Genomic DNA, 13,271 nt, shown 5'->3' on the forward strand with positions numbered 1-13,271 from the left:
TCTATCTGCCTAGCCAATAAAACAATTCCACTTAACAGTAAGTGGCCCCTGAAGAGAGCCTATTCCTGGTCCTAAAAAGGGGCTCCAGGATTGCTTCCATATGGTGGGACAGCATGGGGACGGGCGGGAGGAGCCTGTGCCCCGGCCCATTTGGCTGATGCTCCGGCGCTGGCCGTGCACAGCTGTGATATTACCTCCTAACATCTGGGTTATAGCTCGCCGTGCCTGGGAATTAGCTGCCGCACTCCTATCAACAGCGTCCCCACACTGGCAGCCTGCCCGCTAGGGAGGGGAGAGAGGAGAGAGGCTCCCTCTGATGCCGGCCAGACCTCACACACACACACACACGTACGCACACACTTAGGCACGTACGCACTTGCGCGCGCACACACACATTTAGACACGTACACACACAGACACGAGTGCACACACGTATATGTTAAAACCTTAACACATATTCATAAATGTATGTATGTATGTCAACCATGTAGACAGCCACACACACACACACATAAATAGGCTTTTGTAGATACATTTACAACCATAGACCTAAGCACAAATGTAGAACAAACTCACACACACACACACAGACACACACACACACACACACACACACACACACACACACACTGATTTTACGGTCATTTTCTCCTTGTCATGTCTGCGGTGCTGACATGTGTGTGCTAAGGAGGGGCATAGCTGAGTTCTAAGATGAACAGAGCCTGTTATCATGTTTTCTTCACCCTCTCACAGATGTCAAACAGAACATGGCAGCACATTTGCAGGGGGATAAAATTCGAAACTGTCAAAGAATTAATGTCACCAAACTGTCACATAAAAACCACAGATCACCTACCAAGTTTATAATACATCAAAATAATTGGCACAATAATTGAGAAATATGGTGAATAGTTTAGACTCTTATTTCCTCTACACGCTTAGGTCCACCCTTCCATCAGTCTCTCCTCTACCAGAGAACAGACAGATAAAAATATGTTGGTTTTTTTTCATACTAAATTGAAATTCTTTTGGCAGATGAAAGCAGTAGGCAAGAGGCAGATGTAGAGCATAGACAGGCAGCTTAGGCCATATCATAAAGCCTCAGCTAAGATAATGAGAAGAGCTCCAGTCCAGAAAACATTTCACCAGTGCACTGTTTCAGCCTAAATAAATTACAGCTATCGCTTATTGCTTAGAGATTAGCCACTATCTGCCACAAACTCTAATAAGCCGCTGTTCCCTCTGAGCTTAATTAAAATGCAAATAAGTCCATTTGACATGTTTAGATCACTGTAATATTGTTTAGTCTAGCTGCTCTTTCTTTATGAGGAAACGAAGCATGTCACAACAGTTCACACAACGACAACAAAAGAGAAAAAAAAGATTGAAGTCTGCCAGAGTTCTCACATGTTTAAAGGAATCAGTCAGGCAAATAGGAAAACCGCGGGTGAGCGTGAAAAGATATACGCTCCCTGTGCAGTAGGACTTCTACACTTTTCTGTTGAACTTGGACCAGTGCTAGGCATAACACTCTTTTGCTGTGATATATTTATGATGTGATGGTCTACTGCCACCTTGTGGATAGTAATAGTAATAGAAACGATTGGAGTTGTTTGAGCACCACTGTGCTGACATGTGGCCTCCTTGAGCGAGTAGAAAGACCTCTCTGACAGGCGACGGGCCACAGCTTACCTTCCCAAAGCTCCCTCTCCGCCTAATCATCCATCGCTGTGTGAAGGGAGACAAGAGAGACAAGACTTAGAAACCTCCTCAAAAGATCTTCTCAAATTCTTTTTAATCTCACTTAAGGTTGGGTTGAGAGCCAAAGGATTCCTTACGTTTCTCTTGGTGGGCCCATCTCTCACAGACAGGCAGGCGTCGATGATGATCTCTCCCATGTCTTCCTCTTTACTGTTGGGGTCCTCTAGCTTCAGCACCAACTCTGTGGTCCTACAGATAACAACAACAATAATAATAATAATAATAATAACAATAATAATAATAATAATAATAATAATGATAATAACACATACAAATTAGGAGAACTGTTTGTATTGGGGAATTTGTATGATTAGATGTAGGAGAAGTAGATTCACAGAATGAAATACTATGACACTACAAAAGAAGGCCAGATATTGCACACTTGAGGCTATAAAGTCTACTTGAGGAAGTTCAAATGGTCTTAAAATGGCTTACTTTTCCAGTTCAAGTGTTTTTAGACTCGTACAGCTCCCACCCATGTAGTCATGAGATCGAAGATCTCTGTCATACACCTGCAGAAAAAATGCGTCACAAAACACAATATTCATTTATTAAATGTAGTGAATGAACACGTGAAAGGATTATTGAAATCACAGAGAGCTCGTTGTTAGTTGGGGTTTTGAGGGGTGATGTTCTATGGGCCACAGTCCAAATGGTAGTAGGCCTTGGATCAGAACCAGGGGAGGAGGTTCCTGCTCACCTTCACATAAAGCTTACGTTCCAGATCACGCACTGGGTAGGAGAATGATTCGTTCCAGGCCGGGTTGAGGTTTTTGTTCACCACTTTGCTTTTGTAGAACGTCTTTCCATCAATTTTGAATTTAACAAAGGGATCGCTCGTGCCTGTGGATAAATATGTACAAGTTAAAAATTATGAAAATTCTCATAGCATCATGAAGTGCACATGCCCCTGTGATTACTCTGAACACAAGATGAACTATGTGTGGAAAAATATATATATTGTCCAAAATGCAAATCCATAAAACACACTCATAGCCACCATCTTTCTCTGTCTTTCTCTCTGTCTATGTTTCTGTCTCTCTCTTACACACACACACACACACACACACACACACACACACACACACACACACACACACACACACACACAGTGAGTCCACTATGCTTTCACGACCACCCACTGTTGCCTCCTTTGGATAAATATGCTTTGATTATCTATGAAGCCATTCAGAATGTGTGTGGCTGCCTGATGGTCTGTGCGTGTGTGTGTGTGCGTGAATGCGTGTGTGTGTGTGTGTGTGTGTGTGTGTGCGTGAATGCGTGTGTGTGTGTGTGTGTGTGTGTGTGGATGAAAGGACAACACACATCTGTTCTCAGCAGAGGGATGTGACTGGTTAATGGCCCAGGAGCTGAAAAAAAGCACAGGCCAGCTTGAGGTTACTGGCACATAAAGTCCTCGGCACTCCTCCCCAGAAACCAGGAGCAACTGGTGTTAATCTCCAAAGCCTGTTAGGAGAGTCTGCCTGGGAAGCATGAGCCGGTGGAGGGGAGCACAGGGGAGGGGGGGGTCCACAGAGCACGCGGGGGGTTAGGGCATCTTTGTCTGTGCCAGGGCGTGCAGATTGAGTGAATGAAAAAACAATAATTTAGAAAGAGATGAAGAAGAAATGCTAGAAAGAAACTAAGAAAGAATGAGAGAAAGAGAGAAAAAGAAAGTTAAAAAAAGAAAAAAAGCGAAAAGAAAGAAAGAAAGAGAGGAAGGAGCCATTGCTTCTTCATTTGTATGGGCTGGATAAAGGGGTGCTTGAGAAAACCTGCGGGGAGCCTGGAATCACGCGACAAAAGCCCTGTGGGGACGGCTTGTCAAGCCTGTCAGCTCCTCTCTCCAAATGAACATCTCACCCAGGCAGGCAGGACCCGCAGCAGCCGGCGGGCGGGCGGGCGGCTGGCAGCCACTGACAGGGGAAACCTCCAGGCAGCTTGACAGGAGGAGAATGTCTCCACCAGTGAGGAGAGGGGAAGAGAGGAGAGGAGCTCTGGCGTGACTGAGGACGGTGACGGCGGAAATTAACGCAGATGAAAAAAAAAAAGAGAGAAGGAAGGGAAGGCGAAGACAGACTGTGTGTGCGTGTTTAGAGTTGTGTGTGTGAGTGTGTGTGTGTGTGTGTGTGTGCTTAGAGTTGTGTGTGTGAGGGGATGAGGGGGGGGGGGCTCAGAATGTATGTGTGCGTGTGTGTGTGTGTGTGTGTGGTTGTGTGTGTGTGTGTGTGTGTGGACATATGGGGGTTGGAGTGGTTTAGAATGTGTGTACATGTGTGTGTGTGTGTGTGTGTGTGTGTGTCTGTGTGTGTGTGTGTGTGTGTGTGTGTGTGTGTGTGTGTGTGTGTGTGTGTGTGTGTGTGTGTGTCATGAAGGCTGCACCCTTTTAGGGAAAATAAAACCTGGGGTATGTTAACAGGGCACAGGCACCCACATTAAAAACTACAAAAAAATATTGTGAACTGAAGCTATCAAAGACTCAGTTAAAACCTCTTTATCCCTTTTGAATTGCTCTAATATCAAGGCACTAAAAACATAACCAAACCCAGACTATATTTTCAGTAAGAAAGTAAATGCTAATTGTTGTCATTTACTTGACACAAACTAAAAACATACTAGACATCCTCTTTTATCTATAGCTGGGGATGAGATGAGAGCCAAAAAGTACAGCAAAATTGGCAGTATGCTTGTTTGGTGTAGTTCATATTATCACCACAAGAGGTCATAATATCCTAAAAAAGGAAGAGACGCTACTATAATTTACAGCTCTTTCACTATTGCAAATGCATCATTTGCATCCTTCAAAGGAAAACGGTTTCTGTGCAGAACATAAAACTAAAAAGACAGGTTGCACAAATTATCTAATGATCTAAATTTATTTGCAATAAATTATTATCATAATCATTTAATTACAAATATACACAGCCGCGGAAAAAATTAAGAGACCACTTCAAAATGATCAGTTTCTCTGGTTTTACTATTTATTGGTATGTGTTAAAGTAAAATGTACATTTTAGTTTTATTCTATAACCTACTGGCAACATTCCTACCAAATTTCAAATAAAAATATTGTCATTTAGATCATTTATTTGCAGAAAAATGACAATTGGTCAAAATAGCAAAAAAGATGCAGTGTCTTCAGATCTCGAATAATGCAAAGAAAACAAGCTCATATTCATTTTTAAACTACACAATACTAATGCTTTAACTTAGGAAGAGTTCAGAAATCAATATTTGGTGGAATAACCTTGATTTAAAATCACAACTTTCATGTGTCTTGGCATGCTCTCCACCAGTCTTTCACATTGCCGTTGGGTGACTTTATGCTACTCCTGGCGCAAGAATTCAAGCAGCTCGGCTTCTTTTCATGGCTTGTGACCATCCATCTTCCTCTTGATCACATTTCAGAGTTTTTTTTATGGGATTCAGGTCTCGAAATTGGGCTGGCCATGACAGGGTCCCGATCTGGTGATACTCCATCCACACCTTTACTGGCCTGGCTGTGTGGCATGGAGCATTGCCCTGCTGGAAAAAACACTTCTCAGAGTTGGGGAACATTGTCAGAGCAAAAGGAAGCATGTTTTTCTTCCGGGACAACGTTGTACTTTGCTTGGCTGAGGTTTGTAAAAGACCATAAGGATTGAACCAAAGCCGACTGGAGGGTCTCCTAGTTCGTCTTCTCTGATGAGTCCAATTTCACAGTAGGTGCAAGACTCTGTGGCTTGTAGGCCTCTCCAGGTCTCCGTCTAACCATCAGACGACCATGTGTTGGGCAAAGCTGAAAATTGGACTCATCAGAGAAGACGAACTAGGAGACCCTCCAGTCCGCTTTGGTTCAATCCTTATGGTCTTTTACAAACCTCAGCCAGGCAAAGTACAACGTTGTCCCGGAAGAAAAACTTGCTTCCTTTTGCTCTGACAATGTTCCCCAACTCCGAGAAGTGTTTTTTCCAGCAGGGCAATGCTCCATGCCACACAGCCAGGCCAGTAAAGGTGTGGATGGAGTATCACCAGATCAGGACCCTGTCATGGCCAGCCCAATTTCAAGACCTGAATCCCATAAAAAAAACTCTAAAATGTGATCAAGAGGAAGATGGATGGTCACAAGCCATGAAAAGAAGCCGAGTTGCTTGAATTCTTGCGCCAGGAGTAGCATAAAGTCACCCAACGGCAATGTGAAAGACTGGTGGAGAGCATGCCAAGACACATGAAAGTTGTGATTTTAAATCAAGGTTATTCCACCAAATATTGATTTCTGAACTCTTCCTAAGTTAAAGCATTAGTATTGTGTAGTTTAAAAATGAATATGAGCTTGTTTTCTTTGCATTATTCGAGATCTGAAGACACTGCATCTTTTTTGCTATTTTGACCAATTGTCATTTTTCTGCAAATAAATGATCTAAATGACAATATTTTTATTTGAAATTTGGTAGGAATGTTGCCAGTAGGTTATAGAATAAAACTAAAATGTACATTTTACTTTAACACATACCAATAAATAGTAAAACCAGAGAAACTGATCATTTTGAAGTGGTCTCTTAATTTTTTCCGCGGCTGTATATGTATATACCGTGTATGTTCAACAGCATCAGCAGCTGTATCACAAAACGAGTATCTCCATTTCAAAACCAAGTCAGAGAATGTTTTTGACAATGTGTCACCAGCAGAGGGCAGCACCTTTGCTTGGAGAAAATGCCAGTGGCAGTATCGATCATGTGAAGAGGCATAGTGACACAGTGAGCACATGGTGAGCACAGATAAGGACAGTCTTAACATACCTTTTCTCCCCGTCATCACTGATGTGCTTCACATAACTCTGTACCAGTAACAAGTGCAAATGGGTGTGTTTCCACTGTCCATCTGGCCCTACTCAATGCACTAGATCACATTAACTTACTGCGTACATGATGCTCAAATCATTTTGTTTTTAGGAAATTTACAGTGCAAATTAGCTTTCTAATGATTCTTTGAACCAATCACTAATCAACCAAATATGGAGGACAATGTTTTTCTCCAAGATATTACTGAAAGTCTTCAGTTTTCAAACAATTTCAACTTGTATCAATTAAGCTTTACCAAGTTCCTTGAACTAACCCAGCACTGGTACGGTTCATGCCAAGCTGTGGCCAATGCCAGAACCATGCCACCTCTCATTTGCATCAATCAACACGACTAAAGCCCACGCCACAACAACATTGCCCTCCCTATGCAAATACCCTGCAGAACAGAAATACTCTCATAGCAAACCACATTTTCCCTGGTCACGTAGCAAAAAATGGCCGACACTTTCAAAACAGTGTGGCTAAAGTTTCTGTCAATCTGCCCACAGTAGTCAAAGCCACTATGTGTCAATATGGCAGTGGAAGGGGTCAAAGGTCAGATGTTTTGGGGGGTATAAATCAATACTGACTTAATGATACCATACTCCTATGAAAGTACGCTGATCAGGTGGTATGTGAGCCTCCACCCCTGTTTTATGCATAGCTGGTCAAACATGTTTTCCCGTATGCAGGGTTATTGGGGAGGACACAACAACACCAGCACGCTGTCTGAGTTTCTGGTCCAACCACATGCCTGTGTTGGTGTGTCTCTAAACTGCACAGACTAGCCAGTTAAAGGGTTCACACCCGCTATTGTTGACTGAGGCTGCACAATGAAATAAGACTTCAGTTATAATGCGTTGGTGTTGTTTTTTTTTAAACATGCTGTGACCTGACAAATACTGACCCAGACACAAGCCTGACAAAACACAGAGGCTGTCACAGAGAAGGGCCACCGGTGTCTCCTTTCATAAACTTGCTGACATCAATCAGGGGGAACCTGTGTCCGACCCACCATATGTCCTCGCTCTGGGTCGCCGTGTTGTTTTTTCGGAGGCCGATTATGATAATTTCGGGGCGATAAAGCGGGAGCGTTCAAATCACACATGGCAGCAGCGCGACTTGAGCCCTCTGCTGCGCCACCGAGGCAGAAAGTGAGAAGGGCCTCCTGCAGGGCGAGTGCGGCGGCGTGGAGTTTAGCGAACAGAGCTCAGCAAAACCAGAGCGACAGAAGTGCATGAACCTGCAAGGCACACACCCCCCAGCCCCTCAGCCCCCGCTCCTTCAGCCTGACTCTGGGTTTTTCTATGATAATATAGACGTTGGAACAATCTATCAGCGCTGCAGAAATGTCGGCGCCCAGTAGGTGACATGGAGGACTGCCTGGCTTTAAGATGAAAGTTAGTGTCTGAACACAAGCAGAGGAGGAATGTGGCAGGGCCAGATGGCCGGCATATTGTTCTCTCAGAGCGCTCTTCCTCCTTGGGAGGAAACCAAAAAAGATGACAAAAACAGCAGACAGCCTGAGGACAGACACTTTACAAGAGAAAGATAGGAGCTGTCCATGTGTGTGGAGCCCTATGTGAGTGAATATGGTGTGTGTTTAAAGGGTTGTGTTTAAAGGGTTGTGTGTGTGTGTGTGTGTGTGTGTGTGTGTGTGTGTGTGTGTGTGTGTGTGTGTGTGTGTGTGTGTGTGTGTGTGTGTGTGTGTGTGTGTGTGTGTGTGTGTGTGTGTGTGTGTAGGTGTGTGTGTGTGTGTGTGTGTGTGTGTGTGTGTGTGTGTGTGTGTGTGAGTGCGTGTGGGTGTATGTGGGTGGTGGTGGTTGGGGGTCTCTACATGCCATTACCACGGCGATCTCGCACCACGAGGTTCCGGCCCTCCTTGAGGTTGATGGTGAGGAGGTACTGCACCTTCTGCCCCATGGCAGTCAGCACCTCTAGGCTGGTAGCTGCGCCCTGGAGGGGGAAACACAAGATGTCAGTCATCGACCCACAGTGTCTATGCTATGAAGTGAACATCTCCACAAAAGCTTCATAGTTTAATGCTTGAATGATTTATAGATGTATTTTTCTTAAGGTTAATATATCAATAATAACAATAACAAAATCAAACATACCCTACGCAAGGCCTGCAAAACAAACACAAATGCAACATTGGTAAGAGGAAGGAGCTCAATGAGGTGACTCCCTTGTCAGTGTCCGCCATTGGCTGCTGTTTTTCAATGACAGTTGACAATAAAACAGAGGCCTAGTCGATAGTAAAACTCAATTCAAGGTGAAGAACAACATCTCTCAAATGACAATTACTCCCTTGTTAGATAATCTAGTGTCAGTTTGAGTTGTTTCTTCTATAGCATGCATGACACATTTATATTCGATTGTCTACAAGGAAGAGCTCCTGACCCAGAGAATGCAAGTATCCATCGGAGTTATAAAAACATATCTCTGTTGGTATATCTGATGGTGTTTCTGGATACTTCCTGGATAATTACATTCTTAATCACGTTTTCTGCCCAGAGACTTTCTGACTGAACTGAAAACCAATAAGGAAATGATATGTGGGACAATCTGTTTATCTGTTTATCATTTTTGGCCATCAGAAGCTGTGGCCCTTTGCCTTAGTTTGGTCTAGAGCGATGTTCCTGGTTTGGTACACAGCACACATACCGATATAAAGATATAAACCTTCTTAAAGTGTCTTTTAAATAAAAACATGTAAAAGATTCTCCCACCATCAAAGCCAAAAACAAGGAAAATTCATAAACCCTACATGTTTGGTTCACAAACACATACCAGGGAATGTCATGTGTCACAATTAACCCTGACCTTGGCCATAACCCTAACCACATAAGTCACACATGACCTTAACCATGACAAAGCATTGAAAGCAGGTTTTGAAAGTAAGGTAGATAGGATCACATAAAAAATGACTTACACATACACTTCCTTCTACTCGCTCTAGCAGGGCGTTGGATTCATAGTCACTGGTATCATTAGAAGCCTATTGGTGAAAAGATGTTGGATTATAGTATATGATAATGACATGGATCATTGCTAGGCTGGTAGCTGCGCCCTGAAGGGGAAACATCAGCTGTCAGTCATCAACCAACAGTGTCTAAGCTATGAAGTAAACATCTCCACAAAAGTTTCATAGTTTAATGCTTGAATGATTTATAGAATCATTTTTCTTAAGGTTAATATAACAATAATAACAATAACAAAATCAAACATACCCTACGCAAGGCCTGCAAAACAAACACAAATGCAACATTGGTAAGAGGAAGGAGCTCAATGAGGTGACTCCCTTGTCAGTGTCGGCCATTAACTGCTGTTTTTCAATGACAGTCGACAATAAAACAGAGGCCTAGTCGACAGTAAAACTCAATTCCAGGCGAAGAGCATCATCTTTCTAATGACAATGACTACCTTGTCAGATTCTCTAGTGTCAGTTTGAGTTGTGTCTTCTATAGCATGCATGACACATTTATATTTGATTGTCTACAAGGAAGAGCTAACGACCCAGAGAATGCAAGTATCCATCGGAGTTAGAAAAAATATCTCTATCTGATGGTGTTTTTTAATACTTCCTGGATAATTACATTCTTAACCATGACAAAGCATTGAAAGCAGGTTTTGAAAGGAAGGTGAATAGGATCAAAACCAAAGATAACTTACACATACACTTCCCTCTATTCGCTCTAGCAGGGAGTTGGTATCATAGTCACTGGTTTCATTAGGAGTCTATTGGAGAAAAGATATTGGATTATAGTATATGATAATAACATGGATCATGGATGGATTACATAATTTGCGAGGAATGCCCAGTCGTCTTCGAGACCTGGCTAATTTTTGCATTGATTGCTCAAACACTTCTTGCAGTAGAAATAGCCATGTTCATTTAAAGATGAAATATCAAGCATGACACTTCAGCTAAATCAATGTATACAGAATATCAATTTGCAATTGCATATCACAGTGTGCCAATGGTGGTTTTAGCCACATGGTGGTGACGTTATTGTAAACTGGCATGTCTTCACATAACTTTTAGCAAGCGACATGTGTTCCTTCTACACACATGGCATTTTTATCCCTTCCTACTGGACACTACATAGTCCAAACTACCTAGCAGTGACCACTACAGTCAGTGCAGTACTCACATTGGGTACATCCTCTGCAGACCCTATGATGAACATCTCTCTGGACATGGGCGTCATTGGCTCCATCATGGCCATAAGGTCGTTTTCCATTGGCCAGGGCATTTGCTCCTCCGAGGGTGAGCTGTTGCCCGACTCTGTGTTACTCGCGCAGGACATGGTGGGCAGAGACAGTGAGTCTGGTGCTATGACCTTCCTGGCCACTGGAGTTGTTTTCTTCTCTGAGGAAATGGAGATGGCTTTTGGCACGGCAGGTTTTTCTGCAGGGGCAGGCCCTGGGCTATCCTGGAAGAAGTGCCTCTCAGCAGGTACAGGTGGCCTTATGAGAGGGACACTATGCACTCGGTATGCAGCTCCTCCCACCCTCTCAGTCTCACCACTCGCTTCCTCCACCAGAAACGGGGAAGTTCCCGCATGTGAATCGACTTCCGTCACTGTCTTTGGAGAGACACGGATGCCCGGGTCAGCCGGTTTCTCCGTGGGAAAGCTGGCATGGGGCGGCGAGGCCAACCTGGTGTAGAAGGGCGTGTCAGGAATGGAGGACCGCTCTGAAAACGTAGGGCTGGATGAGCCACTCTCGTCCACGGATTGGAAAAAAGGACTGCTGGACCCGGCAAAGAACATGGAGTCATTGCAGGGCGTCTGGAGAATTGGGTGCAGGGAGGAAAGCTCATGTGAGGCCGCAATTCGGAGGTCAGGCACGGAGATGCTCCGACGATACTTAAGATTTGTCTTCTTGACCTTCCCGGGACCCTTCTTGCCCATCTTTATGTTGCCTAACTGGGCTTTGGTCTTGGCCCGAAAGTTGGCCCACGCGGTCTTCTTCTTGATGGGATCCATACTGATGGAGGGGATGGGATCTTGTAGAATGTGATGTGCAAGACTTTTCACATTCAAATCTGTACCAAAAACAGGATAAAAATAAGGCAGAAACATATAATTAAAAAAACACAACAACATTACAAACACAAAAAAAATGTCAAATGCAAAAATAATAACAAATTACTTTGAATCTGATGATGCTGAGGCTAGTGTGTAAACACAGGGCTGGGCTGTAATTACTATAAACTTGGCACCAAACTAGGTGTGGAGCTATTAACCTTCCCATAAACCCATTTAAAATAAGATTCACACGTTACTAAGCACACACCCTTTTCTGTGGCCTGCCTACAAGACACAACATACCTAATGACCGGTTCTAGAGCTGTGACACACTGTACATCAACAGTCACCCAAGAAGGCAAGGAATGATGAAAATGAGGAAATGCTCTGAGGATATGAAATAGTTGGCCCTAATCTTATTGACCGGCAAGTCCGTCGCACATGAACTAAAGCTATTGAGTGGTATATGGGAGCATTGCACTATCTACCAATATTTGTCCATAAGATCTTGCACATGGTTAGCAAAACGATTTAAGTAAGTAAGTAAGTAAAGTTTATTTATAGAGCACATTTAAACACAGCTCGCACTGACCAAAGTGCTGTACATAGTGCATTAGATATAGAAAGAATAATAAAATAAGACAAAATAAAATGGAATAAACTACATAAAATGGAATAAATCAACAGACAACACTTAATTACAGACATAACAGGGTAAGACAATTAGAACACAGGGAAGGCCAATGTAAAAAGGTGCGTTTTGAGCCTGGATTTAAAAAGTGTGGTTGAAGGGGCATTTCTAATGTCAAGTGGCAGTTGGTTCCACAGCTGAGGGCCGGCAACAGAAAAGGCACGATCACCTTTTTGCTTAAGCCGGGACCGTGGGACATGGAGGAAACCTTGGCTGCAGGATCTGAGGGGACCTGGGGGCTACATGGGGATGAATGATATCAGCCATGTAGCTGGGGGCCAGAACATAAGCCATAAAACCATAAGCAGTATTTTAAATTGTATCCTTGACTGGACTGGAAGCCAGTGCAAGGAGGCTAGGACAGGTGTGAAATGTTCACGCATTTTTGTGTTGGTGAGCAACCTAGCTGCAGCATTTTGGACCATCTGAAGCCGTGCCACCAGTGTCAGAGGGAGACCAAAATAGAGGGAGTTACAATAATCTAGACAGGAGGTTATGAAAGCATGGATGACTTTTTCCAGATCATTGTATGATAAAACAGACTTAAGTTTGGAGATTATTCTTAATTGATAAAAACTGGTCTTTACAACAGATGCGATTTGCTTGTCCAGGTTAAGGTGGGAGTCTAAAATAACACCCAGGTTACGTGCATGGGATTTCACATAGGGGGCCAGGGGACCAAGGTTGGCAGGGATGGAAGTTTTGGATTTTGAAGGCCCAAAGACAATAACTTCAGTTTTATTATCAAACTGAAGGAAGTTGTTAGCCATCCAGATTTTAATTTCTTCCAAACAGTCTAAAAGAGGCTGCATGGAGTAGATAAACTTAGCTTTAGTTCATGCACGGCCGACCGCTTTGCTTGTTGCCGTCGATGAAGTTAGTTGCCCAGTGTCAGAGTATACAAAAGGAATGACTACTTGGATGTTTTACATGCTCTGTACATGCTCTATTGCAAGATACAAA

At 43.4% G+C, this 13,271-nt stretch overlaps 1 protein-coding gene across 1 annotated transcript in view; it reads right to left on the reverse strand.

Moving 5' to 3' along the window:
• Positions 1–11,575, reverse strand: part of mctp2a (multiple C2 domains, transmembrane 2a) — a gene marked incomplete at both ends in the record, with an annotated part of 44,997 nt that extends 33,422 nt beyond the window's left edge. Inside the window, 8 exon segments of the mRNA XM_080842523.1 lie at positions 1,693–1,728; positions 1,839–1,950; positions 2,197–2,273; positions 2,462–2,604; positions 8,429–8,576; positions 8,579–8,611; positions 9,517–9,582; positions 10,739–11,575. Of these exon segments, the coding sequence (XP_080698649.1) occupies positions 1,693–1,728; positions 1,839–1,950; positions 2,197–2,273; positions 2,462–2,604; positions 8,429–8,576; positions 8,579–8,611; positions 9,517–9,582; positions 10,739–11,575 (1,452 nt within the window).
• Positions 11,576–13,271: the final 1,696 nt, after the last annotated feature.

The sequence above is a fragment of the Sprattus sprattus genome, assembly GCF_963457725.1.
Source record: "Sprattus sprattus genome assembly, chromosome: 7".
NCBI lineage: Eukaryota > Metazoa > Chordata > Actinopteri > Clupeiformes > Clupeidae > Sprattus > Sprattus sprattus.